The 23793-nt window shown below is 40.9% G+C and overlaps 2 protein-coding genes across 3 annotated transcripts in view; one reads left to right on the top strand and one right to left on the bottom strand.

Annotated features, from left to right (window-relative positions):
* Nucleotides 1–4018: 4018 nt before the first annotated feature.
* LOC131684294 (suppressor of hairless protein) overlaps nt 4019–23793 on the bottom strand; it is a 43633-nt gene continuing 23858 nt past the window's right edge. For both annotated transcript variants that reach the window (XM_058967022.1, XM_058967024.1), the window contains exons 3-5: nt 8210–8758; nt 7178–7720; nt 4019–4986 (exon numbers count right to left, since the gene is read on the bottom strand). In XM_058967022.1, the coding sequence (XP_058823005.1) occupies nt 4702–4986; nt 7178–7720; nt 8210–8758 (1377 nt within the window). In that variant the 3' untranslated portion in view covers nt 4019–4701. The remainder of the gene's footprint in view (nt 4987–7177; nt 7721–8209; nt 8759–23793) is intronic.
* On the top strand, nt 5649–7076 carry LOC131684295 (uncharacterized). Its single transcript, XM_058967025.1, has 2 exons — nt 5649–6267; nt 6533–7076. The coding sequence occupies exons 1-2, from the start codon at nt 5897–5899 to the stop codon at nt 6999–7001; spliced, it is 840 nt and encodes a 279-aa protein (XP_058823008.1). The 5' UTR covers nt 5649–5896; the 3' UTR covers nt 7002–7076.

The following is a 23793-nucleotide window of genomic DNA, read 5'->3' as shown; positions in this document are numbered from 1 at the left end:
ACAGACGAACAAGACAAAACTACCGATATTTTGTTATTCCTACCGAAAACTACCGATTTTTATTGATTTTGGACACAGATCTGTGTTGTCAGTATTTTACAATTCTATGTCAATACTATGTTTTTGGGACAACAACCCGGTCTACCGATAACTACCTATAAACTTTTAGTGACCCTACCGATATTAAGGAATTCTATCTGGCCACCCTGCCGGCCACTTCCCCGTGCTGCTGACGCTGCACTATGGTCCTAACGTCGTGTTTCGAAAGATACTTCTGGCACCCAAATCGTTTATTTGGCTTTATGATGCCTTTGGATACCTGTGTTAGTATTTTGTTGGTGATTTTTTCGTATTAGTGAAATTAGGGTGGTCCTTTTGGATGGGGTGTTCAAAGGATCAATTTTTTGGAAAGGTAAAATTTAACTACGCCATGTTCCACAAATTTTCAAAACAAATCAAATTTTAGTTTCACCTATGACCGCATAGAGGGCGCAAACACTAACTTTTCAATTGAGAGAGATAAAAATTCTGTGTCTTCTACAAAGTTGTTGATCGAGCTCTTTACTTTTTTTCTTCCTCTGTATAGCCATAGACGGAATTATAATTTTTCAACCAAAACCTGACTCGAATTATATACTATAATTCTTCTAAACATACTATTGAGTTAAATCTGACCATGATTTCACAAAAATCAATAGTTCGTGGCAGCCGAGTACTGATACACAACCAGGCGCTATTAAGCATCATGCAAAACTGACTCAGACAGCACTTTGTTAAAAATTTATTAACTTCTTCTAACAGAGCTGGATCGACTTGTAGTCTTCGACAAAGCGGTAGACAATAAAAATATCTTTCTATATTTCTCTTATAGTGATAATCTGAAGCATACAATGTGAAAATACGAGCTAGTGGGTTTTCTCCACGTAAATTGTCGAAAAATCTCATCCAAACTTCAGGCACGTTGGTTTGGTAGCTAGAATTGTACGATTTATTTCAAATTCGGAGCAAGCATTCCTGGTGGGACTAGGATACGACAAAGAGGTTGGCCGATTGAGTTTGCGAACAATCATTATTTTTCTTGGCAGTTTCGTATCCAGTAATGTTAATAGCAGATTATGGTTAGTTCTAAACCGGCCAACAAAAGTAATCTAATTCTTGCTCACTGAAGTAAAACCTTCTTTGTTTAGAACTATACCCAAAACGACTGCATGGAAGAGAACACATTAGTTCACTTTAGCTCGCCTTATCCTCAAATGAAACTTTAACACGGATTCGTTATTCAGAGAAGCGAAAATTGTTGAATATTTTCTCAACAAGTGTTAATACTACATACTACACATTCAGGCTCACATTTAAATATATGGTAGATTGTTCTTTGCAAAAAAGTCGCATATCCGAACAAATAGACGGCGACTTTCAGCATTATCACACAAATTGACTATCCCTTATATAATATTACCATAAGATATTGAACAATGTAAGTGTAAAAATCATTCGGGTAGATGTAAAAATGTCATTCGGGTAAATGGCTTTCGGGCAAATGTGATAGAATCAAGGCAGGATACGAACCCGCAACTTTTGAGACTCCCTGGGATATGATGACGATAATCGCACTGGCGACAGTGATCTTACCCTGCTTGCAAAGCGGGAATGAAGACTGTCAATTTCTGGTCCCTCGCCCAGTTAATAGAGGTATGACGGGAGCGAACCCGCCGTTCAAACAAAACAAATAATTCATTTACATTCAGGTTTTTTTTTACGCGGGGGATACAGTCCGCGTAAATGAAAACCACGTAAATTTCAAAATCCGCGTAAATGAAAACCGCGTAAATTTCAAAATCCGCGTAAATAAAGACCGCATGAATTTAAGAATCCGCGTTAAAAAGAACCTCGTTGATGGATACCGCGTAAATTCCATAATCCGCGTAAATGAAAACCGCGTAAATTTCAAAATCCGCGTAAATTTCAAAATCCGCGTAAAAAAACCACGTAAAAAAATACCGCGCAAAAAAAACTTGAGTGTGTTTGTTTTTTGATGTAAGTGCCAATACCTTATTTGGCATTTTGATGGTATCAAACGGGGAAACATATTAACGACGATCTACCACTGGTCACTAGCGATTAAATCCATCCAATGAGCGATCACTGTTGCCTGAAGCAGAGCGGTACCCGTGTTGCAAAATTGGGTGAGCAACTCTCTCTAAATTGATAACATTACGAAAAAACTTTCCAACTCCGGAATATTTACCGGAGACAGTATCAGAGAACTGGCGCCCGAGATAAGTTTTAAAGTCTAGTTCTTTAACTAGAGTCATTCATGCGAGAATTCTGGACCTTTGTAACGGAGATTTCCAGAAAACAAAACATCAGCAAATCCCTTCTCACTAAAAATCTTTAAGCAAAAAACACCTGTACCTCCGCTGGTCTGGGGATGTGGACAATGATTCTTTTCTGATAACACCTGCTGAAAACGCTGACTTTAAATAAAAATCTAGAGACATGAACGACCTCGGTTTCGAAAAAAAAACTTTTAGCATAGAGCTACAGCATTTGATCCCCAGCTCATTTGCTTTTATAAATAAAATATTCAACCGGTGATGGGAGCTTAACTACTCTCGACTGCAGGATTTTCGCAGTCAAAATCACCCGCGGAGAGGAATTTTGGGAGATCGCTTTTAAAACTGTCATTATGTGGTATTCCTAGAATTTTTGCATGAGACCAAAACTATATCAAAATATACGCAAGGAACAACAACGTGTCGGGTTGTTGTTTTGTCCAAAAAGTTTGGTTGAGTGGTTGCCTACAGAGTTGTTTCCTCAATAGTGTACTAGATTCGAAGTGTCTGCATAAATACATCTAGTATGTTGAAAAGTATGTTGAACACAGCACTCATTAAATCCCATTTATAAATAGTAATACGAGAATAACAATAAATCAAACTATATGTAGACATTTGCAAATAACCCTTCCCTCTTGTAGACAAACGTAGACTTTGCTAGCCCCCCCCCCCCTCATGACGCTACTTGGTTTATGACCGCCCTCTTATCAACATCATCCAGCCAGCGGGACAAGTCGATGTCCCAGACGACAACAATGGACAACGAAAATGCGTTCGACAATATGTGACATGATGGCCTGGTATTTAAGCTGCGTATATAAAATTTTCCGATGCATCTGATCAAAATCATAAATTTCCCGATGCATCTGATCAAAATCAAATCGTGGACGTAGCGTAGTTAGTAAATCGATTGCCTTGTACGCAGCGCACCTGGGTTCGAGTCCCGACCCCGCACATACGGTTAGAAAATGTTCTTAAGAGATTTTTTTTAACCCGAAGAGGTGAATGACCTTAAATTTAAAACATCTATAATCGACATAAAAAACAAGTGCTCAAAACTAAGTCGGAGTACCCTGATCCATACCTTAAACCACACGACTAGAATGCATCCGGGAGCATCCCCATAGTGAAAAAAACAGGAAACCGATAAAGTCATTTATTCATTGAGACTAGCGGATATCAAACCATGTTTTGGTATTTTTTGTGAAATTTTCTAAACAAAACTGGATATTTAAAGTGTGTACTGTGTCCAAAATTTTAATGGCACTTATGGTTTTATGGATAGCGCTGGATGGAAAATCAGAATAATTTCTAATAATGATTGAGTTCAGTATTGTTCTGAATGTTTCGTTTCGTTCACCGTTTATTGTTTGCAGCGAAACTACAAATGTGGCCACAGGAGACAAAATTAACAGAGATTAACTCGCCGTAGACAGCTGAGCTGTTACCAGGAAAAAACTTAATTGCAACCCTATCATCAGGTTGTAACAAGGGAACACAATCTGACCTTCATGACATCGATCAACAGTATTTAGCCTATCATAGTTATAAACACTTTTGGCTAGAACTAGACAAATGACGAGAGCTGACCTCATAGGCCACTCAATGGGCTGTAACGGGGGGACTCTGTGACGGATCAGCGCGGAATAGACAAATTCTTTCGATTTATAAAAGATATGTTTTCGCTACTTCTTTGGCAATTTTATTCCCATTTTTAACTGCTCGAATTTTAGCAGATTTTTTTCCCGTTTGAAGAACAGTTTTCTGAACTGTAAAAGATGTCTTTCTTAGTATAGCTGCTATTTCTATAGAAAAAAGTTTCGTTGTTAGATTTTTTGCGCACAAAAAATAGTCACTTTGTTTCCACTTTTACGTTAAATACTTTGTTTTTATTCTTTAAAACCTGCATATATCACTTTTTTCAATGTCTGTCTGTGATTAATCACGTAATCTCTCATCTTAAAAATAGTAATTCTCTTACAAAAAATCTGTCAAAATACGACTTTCCTTAAAATAGAGTAGGAAATGATAGTCTACATTCTTCTCTGCGAAACGAGAGAAAAGATCTTAGGAAAAATATGTTGAACGTGTTTGTTATAACTTCCTGCAAACATTTATACATATATAGCAATTTGTTCATTGGCCTAACGCAGATTGTTGTTTTTTGTAGTAGGAATAAAAGTTGAGATTACGCACTGTTGTCTCACATTCGGGATGTTCGTTCGATTCGTTAAAAATACTGTGTATAAATTAGCAAATATGTATAGGTAGGTAATTCTCATCCGAATCGATTCGACAAAACATAATAAATATATACTTTTTACCCCTTCGAAAACATGATTAATAATAAAAAGCGGTTATCTTACGGTAATCCTCCACCATGTGAGCTCCAGGCCACGTCCGAGATCGGTGGCAAAGATCCGCTGGAACCGATGCCACCGCCGGCAGCCGTTAAACTGTTTCCGCTGCCGTTGTTGTTGCTGTTGCTATTACTGTTTGCATTAGCGGCCCGCCGCAGAACGTCTTCCGCTGCGGAGCAGGGTTGTCGCGGACCCGGTTCAGGCGTATACGTAAAGGTTAGTCCCGTTGCGTAGATGATACCGTCGTTGCGTACCAGCGAGATAGGCACTTGCGTGGGCTGCCGCACCTGCGGTAAAAAAGAGAAACAGTTAGGAAAGTAATTTGTCAGGATCGTTAATGGCTGTTTCCTATAGAGTGGAAAATGTGTGCCCGGCTGTATTAAATTCTCAATTGGTCAAGATAAGTTGAATATTTGCTTTGCAAGTACATACAGTCCGCACGTCATTTTAAATACTATGAGACCTGAGATAATATTGTTTCTGTATAACTAATTATATCCTTATGAATTTTATGCTGTTGAAGCCGTAGGATTCGTTACGTAGATACCAAGATAGCTAACAAGTCTTAGGTTAAAAAAGAAGTATAACACAAAAATACACTCTTTATACTGATCCGCGCATCATCAACAAGTAATAAACTATCAATTAGGACTGCGAAGAGCTGAAAGCATCTCGTCATGGGAAAAAACTTCAAAAGATTGTGGTATTGTGGTAAGGAAACCCGATCTAGTCAGTGACCCACCACTCGCCGCGTCATTGTTAATAAACCTATTTGGATTCCTCCACACACTGTCTTACTCGCTCTCTCGGTCTCGCATCTGCTATAGCAACAAGTTTTCCCATTATTAAATCGATAATATCGGAACATGCAACCGAGCGGTAGCGACTCTTGGCGCATCAACAATACACAATGGTACTAGCTACTAATGAGAGAGTGCTTCCTCAAAGAAAAGACGCAGTATCGGGTGCCAGGCAGGCACTGCAGTAAATACGGAGCAGTTGTTACTAGATCTGAGCTGTTATGAATATTTAATCCAATTGTTCTCTGCATTTTCTTCTCCAACGGTAAATGCTGTGAGAAAAATCCATTGACTGCCGCTGATCTCATCATTTAGAGTTCAGAACAACGAAACTAGAATTGTTTCTTTGGTTTCCCACAACAGCAATTAACAATCGCGAAGCGGTACCAACGGGAAGATGGACGATCTCTTCGGTAAAAAGAAAGAGGTGGTTCCCATACTTGACCTCTCCCGGTCGACAGCAATGTCACGGGAGGAGTTCAAAAAAATGCACGAGAAGGTTCCGGATTACAAAATGCGTCCAATCAAGGTAAGACCCGAGGAGATTAGGTTAAAAGATAAAGATGTCAGCTATAAAATGCCCAAGAAAGAGGTGAGAATGCTAATCAAAAATGGTGGAGAAAGGGACAAACTTTACACGTACATGGATCCAATACCGGTTGAGATGAGAAATCTGGTGATTATGGAACTGTGCAGTGTATCGATCGATTGGAAGATGCTAACGCCCCAGAGACCGAAAACTAAAACTGAGGAGGAATACTTTAGCAAGTGAGTATTAATGAATCTATAGTAGTTGCATAATTATTGTGACTACGTAAGAAGTGCTATTAACAGTAGGTTTTATATCTTTGTGCACTATTTCCGAGTTCAATGAACCGAACATAAACATGCAGCTATGCAACAGTATTCCGCCAATCGCATTCGCACTTCTAGAAATGCAATTTGATTACACCAGTCGGAAAAGGCGGACACGCAAAATTGTATAAACTAATTTATTTCTAAAACTAATTTTCTTGTTTCCCACGGCCGCCAGACTGGTAGAATTGGGTAAGTTGCAAATCAAAACCGAGCAACGTGATAAACGTGAGAATCAGCTCTCATCGTCGGTACGCAAGGTGAAGAACAGATCCGGCATTATCGAGTCTCGCGTTTTCACCTGTCACGAGTGCCTGGAGGAGTTTTGCAATGGGAAAGTATGCTTGGACTTCAACTACGATCTGTACACGCGAGTGGTACCGAAAGCGTCCATTCAGAAAACCAATTCGCAACAACAGATCACGACCTCCAAGGTGCTGGCCGAACTTAATCAGAAAAGCATCGATAGTGGGAGTGGTGGCAGCATGAAAAAAGGACGCCGTCCCATCCGTCGAAAATCGAAAACGAAGTCAAAGTCAACAGAAGAAGACGATGGCAATCAGAGTGCCGGTGGTGGAGGAGTTACTGCTTTGACCGGAAAGAAAAAAAGCAAAAAATCTCCTCGGAGTAAAAGTCCAGCAAAATAAACAGAAAAAGCTAGTGTTTTTGTCCTAAGCATAGCAGATACATTTCACAACCTCACTAGTATAATTATAACAGTACTCCTTCTAAAGTTACCTCTTGTAGTAAGTCTGGTAGATAAAGCAATCAAAAAATAGTTATACGTTATTAATCTTTGGTTTTTAATAAGAAAGAAACTTACCCATGACCACTCGCCGCGGAACTGCGAAATATCCGGCACGACACACAGCAACGATTCCGCACACCGGTACATAGTTTCCGCTTCCACATCGCCGAACCACGCCTGCAGCGACGGCGTAAAGTTGTCTCCCGTAATTTCCAGCATTGCCACATCGGCACCCCCGTTCAGGTGCAGCGAATTGACTATTGGCACTGGTGTAACCGGCGTCCGAACGGGTCCCATTCCTTCGTAGAATTGATACTCAGCCTTGTCGGTGGAAATGATCGTCCAGCAGGCGCCGTCGTTGATCATTTCCTTATTCGGTTCCTTCGGACAGGGCGTCGCCTGGAACTGAATGATTTTTTCCTGCGATAGACACAGATACATCCTCTCGGTGTCTTTCATATGGAATGCACATTTATGCAGCTGTGACACTGGATCGTCCGCTTCGAGCAGAGCCATCTGTTTGTCTACCTTGCGTATTACTAATCGGGGCAGGGCCATCCCCGTCACGGAACAGACCAGCTTGACTGTGGCCCCGTAGTGCACATACCCGTCACGTACCTGGAAAAGGAAATCAATCATTATTGTCTATTAGGACAGTACTCTGTAATAAAGGAACTATATTGCAAAGTTTAATGTCTAGAAGAGCGAGAAACAATATCGCCATGTGGAGCACAAATCCCTGAGTCCATGTAGGGAACGTGCCAATTAAGCCAATATATTCTGATGTTGAGCTAGTTGATATCTCTGTTTTCTATGAAACTGTGAACCATTTTGGATTCTTCTGTTTGCAAGAAATGCTTGTAGACTATCATTATATGATGTTATATTTCAATGGCCAAATATAAAGAATATTGTGTAAAACGATTTTAATGATGAGGCTTTGTTATATCAATTATTGTATTCATAATTCGCTATTGAACACTATTTACGTATTAAAATCGTACAGTATTTTGCAGAAATTACGTAAAATTGTACATTCCTCTTTATAACAACAATAATTCCACGATTTGGGCCTATACAATCAAAGCCAGAATATCTATTGCTCACCTGAAACTCCTCCGATTCGCTTTCGTTATCATCCAGCAGATGAATCGTGAACGCGCCCCACTGCGTCGAGCTGGCGTGAAAGTGTCCATCCTCCACGTGCAAGTACCGCGTCGAAACGGTTTGCGATCGTAACCGGTTGAACAGTGCCACCTTGGTACCGCTCGCTATACACAGGTCGGCATTTTTCAGCGACTGCTTCTTCTTCGACGGTTTCGATATCACCTTGATCCGCTTGGACTGAAACACACCGATGTCGTGGCCCATGCTGTAGAACATTTTCACCGACAGCATGAAGTGTTTCCGCTTGTCCGAATCGGAAATGAACAGCGTTTTGGCGGCACAGTACTGCTTCGAGTTGTTAAGATCGAGCGGCTGCAGCTCCTGGTCGGAGCTGCCGATACCGATGAAGGCACATAGTTGGGTGGATTGTTCGCTTTCGCCGCGGCGCAGCATTTGCTCCTTGCGCAACCGCCAGCCTTCGCCGAACAGGTAGATGCAGGGAGGTGGACAGAAGAAGCGTTTCTCATTGCCGTAGGATTTTTGGGCGACCTGGAAGAAGGGAGAGAATGTTAGGGAACATGTCAGAATTTTTTAAGGCATGATTGGAGTTTCAGAAATACAAATAGGGTGTTGAGCCCATTTTCGCCATGTTTCTATTATCACCCTACCCATTTGAAGCCGTTGGTTAGAGCAGTGTCTGCCATCTTTGTTCAACGCATTGAGTCAAATGGTAGCGCAACAATAGGGGCACTCGATTCGAATTTTCGTTGCGCGTTGCGTTGCGAGAATTTCGCTGTTTTCAGCGCATTTGTGTTATTATATTGGTTCCTAACAACGAAGCAAAGCTGTTGATGTCAATTTTTTCGCATTCCATTGATTGTAAGCCGAGAAATTAATGAATTAGTGAGGCACCCTGCTTAGCATGGTGAAAATAGGCACTTTACCCTATCTATAGTTTCAAACAAGAATGCGTGTAAATTGATAACATTTTTCTTCAAAGAATCAAGTTATTTTTTATTTTAAGTCAATTGGTATAAAATGCCTACGGAAGAATTATTCAGCTAAGCTTCCAGTTAATCGAATCCGAATTTCCGGGCCTTAAATTTAAATCGAACCATCAGATTTTATACAACCATCTTGTCCACTTTGTTCACCGCGGAACGCCAGCTTCTTCTCGCTCCCAACAGTATTGGGTCCTCTACAGGTTTCACATGGCGGTGTACCAAAATTTCTAGATTAAGCGGAGTTCTTTTGTGCTGGCAGGGGTCTTGCCTTTAGGCACACCTTGCCTCACGTTATGCTTTTCTCCGTAATTGCAGGAAAAAATAGCAGACGTCTTTCCAAACGAGTAAATTTGCTGGATAACGGTCCTGATTGCAACAAAAATGCCGCTTTTCAAGCTATAGGTACAAGTAGTTTGGCCAAACCAGATATTTCTGAGGGAGCTTCGACAGTTTTATATGCTTGAAATTGTCCTCAACAACGTAGTTTCTAATATAATTATCATCATTTATACCGAAGACACTAAGGCTATAAAAATTCTTTTTGAAGAGTTAATTCTCCAAAAATAGTCACATCCGGCGCCTTAGACGCCTAGTGTATATGAGCTTGCTTTTTGATACGAAGACTGAAAGACATGGACTTAAGCTGCTAGGACCAAAGGTAGAAGTTCCCGGAAGTAGCGCGAACGTAAGTGTGCGCGGATGATCGCTATTGCATAACCGCATGAGTGACAAGATTTGTATTATCGCGAAGAGGACAAACGTTTCTATGCTTACGTAACTATAGGAGATTTTTAACCAGCTGGCTAACTCATTTTCAAATTTTTTTCTCGAAACGGAAGGGCAAAATGGATTGAGATTTTTTTGCATATTACAAAACACTTTAGTCTTGAATGGCAATTATTTGTTCCATTCGAAAACCCCTTCACTACTCTCCTCCGGAGTCACAGTCGCCCTGGTTTACGGTATATAAGTTCCTTATCTTAGAGTGAAAGCTCCCGGACGAGTATTATTCGTCATCGCGATCATAAGTGCTAACACTGACTTTATCGTCTGGACGTTTTCATGGTTGCGAGACCTTGGGCGGAGGTATGCGAGAATGATAACGATTGCGACCGAATATGTATTATCGCGAAAGCCTAGAGCGTTTGCATGTCATCATGCGCTTTCTGTTCATCGCGAGGGTGGTTTAATGTTGCGTATACTACCATGTTTGTAAGTTCGGATGTACTAATCCGTGTCTATAACCATGTGGTCGTTTGCATATTTCCATGTCTTTTCGAGTGTCGCCGAGAAAGAAGAAAAACACATCATTTCGTAAAAGTTAGATGGATGTACGACTCATATATATTAGAGAAAGACATTAACGGGCGGCAACTAAAATTTTGAACTTTTTTCAAGACCCCTATGCAATACAACAAAAGAGCTCATAGAGAAATGAGAATATGTATATGTTAGCATCTCTGCTAATATTTTTTGTTTTGTTTATGCTTGCTTAGCTTTGCTCAAAGAGCCGTCGAAAGAAGAGCGCGTTGTACGGTTCTACTGCACAGAAAACTCGGCAAAAAGTATATGGTACAACGGTACAAAAGCGAAAATTTTGCGTTATCGACTGTTTAGTGTTTACCCTATCCTACGATCCCCAACAACTACTGACACGCAAGGTGGTGGAAGACCATCCAAAATTATAGATGCAAAAGGCTTCGTTCTCTTTCTCGTGTCTTCAACAACAAGGACTCACTTAGCCAACGGAATGCCGCAAAAAAGTTCAACTGTTCTCATCAGTACATCTGCAAAACATTGAAAAGATTTGGAATAAAGTGCCGAAAAAAGATAAGATCCCCGGAATACACAATTTCGACGCTGCAATCTCAATGTCGCTGATCAATAAAAAAAAATATTCCGGTGAATATTTTGTTTTGGATAACGAAAGTTACTTCCCCATGATTTATGAGTATTCAATAATCTCTTTAGACATGGTTATGTTAAATTAAGAAATCTTTTGCAATGCCCAGTACGGATGTTATATATTTTTTACTCTTCTGAATTAGGTATTCGACAACACGTTGTTTTGATACTAAACCTATGAGTTTTGACAACAAATTTGTTTTGCTCAACTCCTGCGACCAGAAAAATCCGTCCGAGACGTGGTTTCGACAGATATGGGTCAGTTTAATTTCTGTTCTGGATCAGGAGAGCTGCATACGAGGTGATTGATTTATAATTTGTGCTGTTCATTGATGGTGGAGCCACGCGTCGCCTCTGAATAATGTACTGATTATATTAAGTACCATTAGTTAATCAGAGTCGTTCATTTCGCTAAACAACAGCATTCCCGTATATATGGATGATGATACAATCGAAGTACGACTACAAGATTAGCTACTGCTTACCTCTAATCACCTAATAAAACAACTCATGTCAAATTACATAGAGGTGGTCCCTGTGGGAAGATACTTGAAGGAATTTGTTACGAGGTATTCCACATGGTGTTCGTGTGGTAAGAATGCGTTTGACAAAACCCATCCCCTCCCTCCTGACCCATAAGTGCAAATTTTGTAGTCAGTCGCCACATCACAGAAACCATGCGTAGTTGTTAAAGAAAATTCATCTAATGCAAACAGACATCAGCACACAATAAACTTATGCTAAACCACAAACGGTCGCTAAACCAATAATTCCAGATCAGAAAGTAACAAAATCATACTCAACAACGACTGCAGCTAATGCCTGCAAAACAAGAACCAGCACAACCTTCCCAACAGATTGATTTGTTCTTTTGATTGCCACTTTCTCTCTGTCTTATTGGTTTGTTCTACTGGGTATGAATCGAAGGATTGGATAAATGATGATGTAAGAACAAAACGGACAAAACTAAATAATCATTAATTGCAATTTCCATCGATACTTCGATCTCTGTAGAAAGCTCGCCAGTTGGATTGCAATAATCATCAAATAAATCCCGAAAAACAGAGATCATCGTCGATCATTAACGAGATATTTTATTACTTAGACATAAACACTTTTCGTTTCCTTTACCCTTCTCCACCCGTATCCAAATGATTGGATACGTTTTCCTACGTCAGTACATTTCGACATGGTGTTTGATTAATTTTCCCACGGATCTATCCACCATCAAACCGAGCCAAAAAATAAGGAAATAATCAAATAATTGAAAAATTGCGTAAAAATAACCGTGCCCAGATATTGATGTTAGATGCTGTAGCATTTTTGGAAGGTACTCATGTGACCGTGAGACATCGTGTCATTTACTTCTTCAGCGTTTTACGGATTGGTGTAAATGAAGCGGCAAATGTACCTACCCGGGATAATTGGTCGACTTTTCGTGGAGATATGAAGCTCCGCGCTGTTTCGTGTTTGTGAACCAATCGCACGAGAAAATTGAAAATTAGACTGACAACCGCAGCACGGCATTACTAATCTCATTAACGAATTAACTGTCATGTGGGCCCAGTGGGGTTCAGTATAACATATGATTCCAATGTCAGTGTGTAGTGGAGCACCATAATAATCAGTGAGAGAGTGACCAGGAGGAAACGAAACTAGATTGAATTGATTGAATTAAATTATTACGATCAAAAAAACATAGAACACGGCAGGCAAATGGTGAAAGATAGTTTGTTATGCGAACTCGGTCTTGCTGGTTACTTTTTCATCGTTGTTCTGGATAATCGTTGACCGAGTCTGTTCAGGTTGATGTTATTTTTTTATTCAATTCGTTTATTTGATAAGGCACGTTTGCGTTAGCTTAAAGGTGCCAATTTTGTTTTGTTTTACATTTTAAATTACTTAATAGTAGGGGCTTACATATTGATTTTTTCAATGAAACTAAGGAGATTTTATAGCTATCTTATACATATTCACAAGGGGGTAAATTAATTTTCGTGAGATTAGGGGGGTCATTTAGTTTTAATGGCAATACGGTTTGACATTTTAAGCAGGGAGATTATTGGAGCAAATAATTTTTAACTAAGGGGGATAATTTTACAACTATCTTAAAAGTAGGAATAACTAGAAGTCATGATTGAATTTTGTAAAGATTCGGGGAGATTAATTAGAGTTAGTTTTATGTGGTAGTAGAGTTGGACATTTTCAACGAGATTATGTAATATAATAGTTAAAACTAGAAGAGACAGGAAGAACTAAATGTTTCGGAAAGATATTTGGGCCGGGGGGGATTGGGGGTGGTAGGGGTTATACTTCTGGGTATAAAAGTCAGGGGAGAGAGGGTGGGCAAAGATGACAGGGGGGGAGAAAATTATAAACTTTCAGTTTCAGGCATCGGGAGATCAACGGCATAGATTACAGACTCATCAGGAAGAATCATGTACTGGAAAGGTTGATGTTATGTCCAAGTAACAATTGAAGTTTTATAGCACGCTACAAGTGCAATTTAAGTTTTATGACTGGCTATAAAACTACTTTAAAACCTAAATTGTTACTAGGGGTACTTCTTTTAAAGGAGGGGTAAGGGTTTCACTGTAAAAATTCAGTTTTTTTGTCAATTTTTTTCTTGAAACATGGTTGAAGCGAATTGATCGAAACTTTTGTACATTATACTACATCATTTTAATAATATTCTGTAATTTTTTTATGCAAAAATATCTACAAGCGACTTGGTGATAAAGCTTTTTTTGGACCGTCTCTGGAAAAACACGATTTGCGGTGTTCACTGCCATTCAAAAACTACTTGACCGATTTATTTCAAACTTTGCATACACATTATATGTAAAAAATGCCTAACCCCTACATTGAGTTTTTGAGATAATTTTGCAATTAAGGAAGGTTTTTACTAATAAAATGGCGGAATCGCTGTTTTTCAAGAAAAATTTCGCCATTTTATGAGTAAAAAGCCCCTTATTGAAAAATTATCCCAAAAACTCAACGTAGGGGTTAGATATTTTTTACATAGAATGTGTATGCGAAGTTTGAAAGAAATCGGTTAAATAGTTTTTGAATGGCAGGTAACACCGCAAATCATGTTTTTTCAAGAGACGTTCTACAAAAAGCTTCGTCACCGAGTCGCTAGTTGATTTGTGTCTTTTTTGACGTAAACTCGCAGAAGAATGGAATTGTAAAAGATGCAAATTTTTACATGTTTTTGAGTGTCAATTGATGTGATTTGTGGTGCTCCATTATGCATTTTGCGACACTTAAATATTTTTAAATGAACAGGATTCCGTCCTTTTAGTCTAAAGACCATTTTATTACAACATTAACAACTGTTGTTTATTTCCACCCACAAAAAAAAACAAATTTCGCACAGTTACTCTTTTTTTTTTTTATTCATTTCGTTTATTTGATAGGCACAAATGCGTTAGCTTGGCGGTGCCGAATTCTTTTGTTTTTACATTTTGAATATCTTAAAACTAGGAGGTTACAATGTTGAAATATTTTTTTTTATAAAAGAGAACAAAATTACAGCTATCTTAAGACTAGAAAAAAAAAATTCTATATATAAGAGAGGGGCAAAAGATTTTTTTTTATGAAAAATTTTAAAACAAGGAATTCAATAGTAATAGTTTTTTAGGAAATATTTACAGTTATCTTAAAACTAACAATATAGTTTGGTACACAAAAGGGGGAACAAATATTTATGAAAAATTTCACAGATGTTTTAAAACTAGGGATACAATTCTATTTACAAGATGGGGGACAATAGTTTTAACAAAGAGTAGAAATTACAACTATCTTAAAACTAGGAATACGGAATACAAATTTGATTTTTTATCGGATACTTATGCTTGGTCATTTCCAAAATCGGTGTAGAAGTAGTTGTATCAAGGACAGGGGAGAGAAGGCGTAGATGGTGACCGGTAGAGAAGAGCAAAACTTGCAACTTTCGGGCAAACGGGAGATCAGCGAAACAAATTTGCGCCTCAGTCTAGTAGGTCGGATTGGCGGATGGTATTCTTCGGACCCGCGGGGAATCCTTCAAAGGGAATCCTTCGGACCTCGAGTCGCTCTCGCTTCAGATCCCGTAGTGATAAGGGCGATGGCGGTTACATAGTGGCAGTCTGAAGCTTATCGGTTCCACACGGCAAGAGGAAACTTCTAAAAACGAGAAATAAAAAGAGAGGGGCTAAATTGGGATATTTATCGTTTTTATGAAAGTATAAATAAGGGACATATAGGGGAAATCACGATTTGCCAGCATATCTCGGACTGGGACATTGGGTGGTCTACCTCGGGCCCGAAGGGAATCCTTTAACTGAGACCTGGCGTCCAAATACCCGGCGCATACCCAGACAACGTGCTCGATGTCATGATAGCCCTCGTCACAAGCGCACAGACTACTCTCCGCAAGCCCAATACGCCGCAAATGTGCATCTAAGGTGTAGTGGTTGGACATAAGTCGGGACATTACACGAATAAAATCCCGACCCACATCCATCCCCCTGAACCAAGGCTTCGTTGATACCTTTGGGATAATCGAATGTAGCCATCGTCCAAGTTCATCATTGCTCCACGAGGTTTGCCAACTGTTGAGTGTCCTCTGACGACAAATACTAAAAAATTCGTTGAAGCAGATTGGTCTTTCGTATATGTCACCATTTAATGCGCCCACCTTTGCTAATGAGTCGGCCTTTTCATTACCCGGGATAGAACAATGAGAGGGGACCCAAACAAAGGTAATCTGATAAGATTTTTCAGATAACGTACACAAGGACTCCTGTATCTTCCCCAGAAAATACGGGAATTGCTTTTTAGGCTTCACCGCACGAAGAGCCTCGATAGAGCTGAGGCTGTCCGAAACGATGAAGTAGTGATCTGTGGGCAGAGTGTCGATGATCCCAAGGGTGTACTGAATTGCAGCTAACTCTGCGACGTAAACTGAAGCGGGATCATTGAGCTTGAATGAAGCGGTGATAGTATTGTTGAAGATACCGAAGCCAGTGGACCCATCGAGATTTGATCCGTCAGTGTAAAACATTTTGTCGCAGTCGACTTCTCGGAATTTATTATAAAATATATTGGGGATCACCTGCGGGCGTATATGGTCCGGGATTCCACGAATCTCTTCCTTCATGGATGTGTCGAAGAATACAGTAGAATCAGAAGTATCTAGGAAACGAACACGGTTGGGAGTATACGTAGAAGGATTAATGCTCTGTGCCATGTAGTCGAAGTACAAGGACATAAATCGGGTTTGTGAATTAAGCTCGACGAGCCTCTCGAAGTTTTCAATCACCAACGGGTTCAGAATGTCGCATCGGATGAGCAATCGATATGAGAGTTCCCAAAATCGATTTTTTAGCGGAAGAACGCCCGCCAGCACTTCGAGACTCATCGTATGGGTTGAATGCATGCAACCCAAGGCAATGCGCAAGCAACGATACTGGATTCTCTCCAGTTTGATGAAGTGTATGTTCGCAGCGGAGCGGAAACAGAAACACCCGTACTCCATCACCGACAATATCGTTGTTTTGTACAACCTGATCAGGTCTCCTGGGTGAGCACCCCACCATGTTCCAGTTATTGTTCGGAGAAAATTGATCCTTTGTTGGCATTTCTGTTTCAGATACCTAATGTGACATCCCCAGGTACCTTTAGAGTCGAACCAGACCCCGAGATATTTAAATGTGAAAACCTGGTTGATCGTTGCACCCATTAATAGAAGCTGGAGTTGCGCCGGCTCACGCTTCCTAGAAAATACAACCAACTCAGTTTTCTCCGTGGAGAACTCAATACCCAGCTGAAGAGCCCAAGCAGACAAATTGTCCAAGGTATTTTGTAATGGTCCTTGCAAGTCGGCAGCTTTGGGCCCTGTAACAGAGACCACCCCGTCGTCTGCAAGTTGCCTTAGCGTGCATGAATTGGCAAGACAATCGTCAATATCATTCACGTAAAAATTGTAGAGCAGGGGACTTAGACATGAGCCCTGGGGAAGACCCATGTAGCTAAATCGCGATGTTGTTAAATCGCCATGCGAAAAGTGCATGTGCTTTTCAGACAACAGGTTTAGCAAAAAGTTATTTAAAATTGGTGAAAGACCATGCTGGTGCAGCTTCTCTGACAGAATGTTGATAGAAACTGAGTCAAAAGCCCCCTTAATATCCAAGAAGACTGATGCCATCTGCTCTTTGTTAGCATAGGCCATTTGGATTTCTGTAGAAAGCAACGCAAGGCAATCGTTAGTCCCTTTGCCTTTGCGGAAGCCAAATTGTGTATCTGACAGTAAGCCATTTGCTTCAACCCAATTGTCGAGGCGAAACAAGATCATTTTCTCGAACAACTTCCGAATACAGGACAGCATTGCAATCGGTCGATACGAGTTGTGGTCGGAGGCTGGTTTTTCTGGTTTTTTAATGGCGATGACCTTCACTTGCCTCCAGTCATGAGGGACAATGTTACCCTCAAGAAACTTGTTAAATAAGTTCAGCAAGCGCCTTTTTGCAGTGTCAGGCAGATTCTTCAGCAAGTTGAATTTGATTCTGTCTAACCCTGGGGCGTTATTGTTGCATGATAAGAGAGCAAGTGAAAACTCCACCATCGAAAACGGTGTTTCGTTCGCGGTATCGGGAGGAGACGCGGCGCGGCACGTTTTCTGTACCGGGACAGAGTCCGGACAGATCTTCTTGACGAAAGCGAATATCCAACGGTTTGAATATTCCACGTTCTCGTTGGTACTATTACGGTTACGCATACGTCGAGCCGTACCCCAAAGAGTGCTCATCGCTGTTTCTCTCGTTAACCCGTCGACGAACCGGCGCCAATAACTGCGTTTTTTGGCTTTCATTAGACTCTTCATTCGCTTTTCTAACGACGCGTACTGTTGATAGCTAGCGGGTAACCCGTCTTCCCGGAAGGCCTTATATGCAATGGACTTCTCCGCGTACAGCTCTGAGCACTCTTTATCCCACCACAGGGTGGGAGACCGTCCATGGGTATTCGCGCTGGGTACTGGTTTAGTCTGAGCTTGATTCGCACTGTCGAGAATCAAGCCAGCCAAAAACCTGTACTCTTCCTCCGGAGGAAGTTCTTGAGTGGATTCGATTTTAACGGATATCGCGGTCGCGTAACTCTTCCAATCAATGTTCCGTGTGAGGTCATACGAGGCATTGATTGTTTTCGATGGTCTTGAACCGTTAGCAATTGAAATCACGATAGGCAAATGATCGCTACCGTGGGGATCAGGGATCACCTTCCACATGCAATCTAACTGTAGCGATGTCGAGCAAAGCGATAAATCCAACGCGCTTGCGCGTGCTGGTGGTGTAGGAATCCGCGTCATTTCTCCCGTGTTTAAGATGGTCATGTTGAAATTGTCGCAAAGATCTTGGATTAATGTTGATCTATTATCATCATGAAGACAGCCCCATACCGTACCGTGCGAGTTAAAGTCTCCCAGAACTAGCCGCGGTGCCGGTAAGGATTCCGTGATATTACAAAGCGTTCGGTGCCCTACCGAGGCTCTAGGAGGAATGTAGATGGAAGGAATGCAAAGGTCTTTACCTTTGATTAAAACTTGACAAGCGACAATTTCAATGCCTGGTGTCGAAGGGAGGTTAATTCGGTTGAAAGAATAGCACTTTTTGATCCCCAAAAGTACTCCTCCATAGGGGTTTTCTCGATCCAGACGAATTATATTAAAGTCGTGAAAGTTGAGATTTATATCGGAAGTTAACCAAGTTTCACATAATGCGAAAGCATCACATTTTAAACTATTTAGTAAAAATTTAAAGGAATCGATTTTCGGGAGGATACTTCTGCTGTTCCACTGTAGAACAGTGATCGAATCGGTGACCTCGTTCGATGACTTAGCCATCGAAGGATACGATCGCTGCAAGGAGGGGCCATTTAGTAGTCAACTGCTTCAAAAATGTTTGCACTATAGGAAGAAAACGTATCAGAAGGCTTTTAAGAGGATCAGTAACATTGAAAGCTGTGAAAATTAAGTCCACTATGTCAGAAAATTTCATTAGTCCGTTACTGGACTGAGTATCTGTTTGAAAAACGGGGACACTTGGGGTTTTTGGTGTCCCTGGAAGTGGTGGGTACTCCTTGTTAGATTTAATATTTCCAAGTCCTGGAGCAAATTGTTTCGGCTTTTGTGCATCACTTCCGTTAGATTTATTGGTTGTAGATGGCGCACTCTGAGTGGACGACACCTTGGCACCCTTACGAGGCAATGTAGGGGAGGCTAGATTTCTCCTCTTCCTGGATTCCCCTGGGTTAACCAATGATGTTCCCTCTTGTGGGTCGTCAGATTCTTGCTCAACGCCAGCCAAAAGAGCAAAGGAATTTTCGGACAGGACAGATGGCGAAGCATTCTTTAGCATTTCTACATAAGAGTGCCTCGAGCGATCCTTAAGGGAGCGCTTAATTTTATCCCCGCGCTGCTTGTACGCCGGGCATGACTTAAGAGCATGCGGAGGGCCCCCGCAGTAAATACACTTCTCAGTTTCTCCACCGCAAGCGTCATCCTCATGCTCTCCCTCGCATTTGCCGCACCGTTTTTTATTGCCACAATAAGTGGCTGTGTGGCCCAGTTGCTTGCAATTGCTGCAGTTCATTACCCGCGGTACAAACAGGCGAACGGGTAAGCGAACCCTATCCAGGAGGACATAGTTGGGAAGAGCAGACCCGGAGAAAGTCACCCGAATCGAGTCTGACGGAGAATAAGTTGTCTTATCATTTTCTGTTTTTGCGGAATACAATTGCTTGCATTCCAGAATCTTCACCTTTTGAAGTGAAGGGTCCTTAAAGCAGCCAACCCCGTACTTCAACAGGTCTTCGCACTTTAGACCCGGTTCGGCGACTATTCCATCGATCTCCACTGCCCTACAAGGCACATACACTCTGAATTGTTTCGTAAAACGCTCGCTGCGAGCAATCTGGTTTGCCTGATCGAGGTCATTTATTATAACGCGTATCTTATTAGCTCGAACACGTGTTATCTGAGCTACGGCCGGGTAGTTAGCAGTCAACTCCCGTGATATTTCTAGAATATTGGGCGATTTCGTGTTGGGCCGGAAATACACCACCCAGGGTCCATTTGAACTGGCTGGGTATGTTTTAATACGGGGAGGACTGGGGGAATCAGGGGAGGGAGTAATATCGGGTTTATCCGGTAAATCCATGGGAATATCATTCCCATCCAATGTTCCTTCGCCCTCGGCCATTTAGGCACGAGGATAGCACGTGGTGTAAACGAGGGATGAAATTTGTATTCAGGGGAAAGGGAAAAGTAGACCGATCGGGGAAAGGGAAACGAAAGAAAGAAAAATAATACTTAGCTTATATAGCGGCGTGTCCGGCAATTCTGGTATTCACTTCACCAGCCTGGGCACCGGCGTACAAAGACTGCCTCAAACAATAGTTGACCTTCACTGACAATATATATTCTTGTTCACTTTATGCACAGCACCAGAAAACGAACTGCTTCGATCGAGAGCTCGGAGAGTTATGGCACAGTTACTCTTTGGAGTGTATTGTTTACATCTTGGAAACTGCGAGTTGTATTATGTGTTCGCTCACATAGAAAATCGTATGATACATGAGTCTGAAAAAATGAGCGATCGTCACATGATCGTTTCATATAGACAAACAAAAAATTCCTTGGTGCTTACAAAATTTTTTTGAAGCGAAAAGGAGGTACACGTCGTGCCAAAAAGTCTAGTTATTGGAGACGCTTCGTTGATGGCTTGTCAAGAGAAACATCAATGAGTACTCTTTGAAACACAGCCAGCAGAATGACGAATTGACACGTGACTAATAAAAGCAAAAAAATCTAATCGCTGGATATTTATTTTTCCAAGAAAGTTTGTCCAGATTCTGCTCCTGCGCAGAGAACCATTCGCGATGCTGCCACAAGTAACAATTTCATAATCAATGATGAAATTTTCAATTGCACTCCCCTCATGCAACAATAATGCTCCGGGTTTAGACATTCAACTTTGTGAAGAATCTGTTTGACCTAGCAAAAACACGCTTGTTGAATTTATTCAACAGGTTTCTTGAGCAGCGCATTTACCCGCGTGACTGGAGACAAGTGAGAGTTATCGCCATTCCAAATCCGGGAAAACCAGCCTCTGATCATCACTCGTATCGACCGATTCAGGAAATTGTTGGTAAAAACGGTCCTTCGATGTCTCGACAATTCGGTTGAGGCGAACGGTTTGCTATTACATACCCAGTTTGGTGTTCAGAGGGGAAAGGCAACGACGAATGATAGCCTGGCGCTGCATTCGTCAGCTTTTTACGTGGATGATAATTGTATTGTCAACCCACACACTCTAAGACAACTTACAGATCACAGTGTTAAAGCTATAAATTTACAACAACTGTTGTAAGATAGCTTGGATAATTTATTAATTTGGGCTTTGAAGCTGGGCATTCCAGTTGGTCTGGGTTCAATCCCAACCGAGATCGTTGAGATTTTTCTGAGCTGAAAAAATCTATGGTCACGTCTTCCTTCGGAAGGGAAGTAAAGCCGTTGGTCCCCGGTCCATGAGTTGATAGTGGAGTCACCTCTCTGGCGTTGATAAAGAAGATGTAAAATCCAACTTCTATGCTTAGTAACAAATATCTACTCCTCCCTCGATACTTGTGGAGTGCGCAATAGTATATACGGCCTCTGGCAAAAGCAAGTATCGGACAAACATTCCTTCAATTTCCTTCCGCGATCTACGTTCGGGCCTGGCCGGCGTCGGTATTGATCAATGAAACACTCTAGGATTACCAGTAGTTGCACATTGAAGTATGTTTCGCTATTCCCAAGCATAATTATCTACTGATTCCCTGTGCAACTTCAGCTAGTCCAGATCGAAAACGGAATGGCAGCCAGGGGTGGTCGCACAAGCTCAAGCTCAATAGACTGGTTCTGGGATATTTCCTCTCGTTTACTTATTCGATGTGAGGTTATAAATCCACTGGTAATTGAAAACTTTGAAAGACTTGTCGAGCTTCAATCCAAAACCAGATTCATGACAGTGTATTTCAATCACATGTCATAAGAAATAACGCCTGTTAGGTATGTTCCCGCATTCGCCAATATACTAGATACTACCGAATCCACTTTATTCTTCGACATGTCCATACAAGAGGAGACTCATAGAATTCCGGATCACATACGCTCGCTGGAGATCCCCAATTTATTCACAGGTAAATACCAACACCTAAACTGTCATAAAATGTTTTACACTAATAGGTCACGAATCAGTGAGGCTACTGGTTTCGGTATTTTCAACAACAATTTTTAATTTTTTCTCAAACTTGTAGAATCCGCCTCTGTCTATATAGCCGAACTAGCAGCAGTTCACTATGGTTTGCAACTAATTAATATATTACCCCCGAGCCATTACTTCATCCTCACTGATAGTCTCAGCACAATTGCAGCTCTACGCTCAATGAGGGTTGGTGATCACGATCCGTTCTTTTTGGGAAGAAACGAGAAATTCTGAGCAACCTAACAAGAAAACGTTATCAATTTACCAATTTATAGGGTGTTATATTGCGGGCAATGAGAAAGTTGATAATTCAGCCAAGATTGGTCCCATTGCTTTTAATGAATTTTATAGCGCTCCTCGTCAGAGTATACCTAAAGTATCAATGAAGCACAGTGTCTTTGACGAACAATTTTTAAAAAAAATTGTCATCCGCGCAACTTCAGTATGTGAAAGAATGAACTTTTCCCATTCATTTGTATCCGACTGCAAAATAATTGATCGGGGGTCTAGAGCAACTTTTCATTTCAAAGATTTTTGTTTGAAAACTTAGGTTATACAATCACATTTTGGGGCCTATTCTCACAGTCACGTCACTTGGTGACGAGAACAAAATTTCCTTCTAGTCACTAGGTGACGTGACTGTGAGAATAAGGCCCTTTTTCTACTAGGTGGTGCTATAAACATTCAAATAATACTAAAATTGAGAATCTGTTGAAAAATTTCATTGTCTAAAACTCTAAGAAAAAATATAAATCAAAATAAAATCATCCGAGAAAGTTATTAACATTTTATCACTTTTTAGATCTGTACGGGGCCTAAGAGTTAAAAAGTCGATCTGCAACAAAAAATTGTTGGGTTTAGTTAACCCATTCATACCCATGTTGTTTGTGGACAACAACGTTTTTAAACAAATATTACTTTTGATTGAACCAATATTTGCTTACAAAAATAAGTAAGGCTAATACATGTGACTATTGCCTTTCATTTGAGTACTAACAGTTACAAGGATCAGCTCTAGAACTGAAGTTATTGCAGTTGTTCTGATTGGATTCCAATGGAGCAGTGCTGCCAGGGACAGTTTATGTTGACGACGAAAAATGAATTTTTCATATATCTTCGTTATGTTTTTTTTTTTTTTTTTTCGAGAGTTGTCCTACTGGAGCTGTAGAGCTAGGTTCTCGGAAGGGCTCCCCGTCAGAATCACATACTACAATTTGCAGACGAGACAGGCAATGTCGCCCAATAAAACACTGCAATAGGCCAATTGTAGCGGGCCGTGATTCTGAATGTGATATTCATTGTACGGTTCAGGCATGTGCGGGCGTAGGGAATCGCGTGTATCATCGCGAAGGGCTCGAACATTTGTACGTTAATGTGCTCGATCGCGTGT

This window comes from Topomyia yanbarensis, chromosome 2 (genome assembly GCF_030247195.1).
Source record: "Topomyia yanbarensis strain Yona2022 chromosome 2, ASM3024719v1, whole genome shotgun sequence".
NCBI lineage: Eukaryota > Metazoa > Arthropoda > Insecta > Diptera > Culicidae > Topomyia > Topomyia yanbarensis.
Note: the sequence above shows the minus strand (reverse complement) of the source record. Positions and strands in the feature narration are given on the sequence as shown.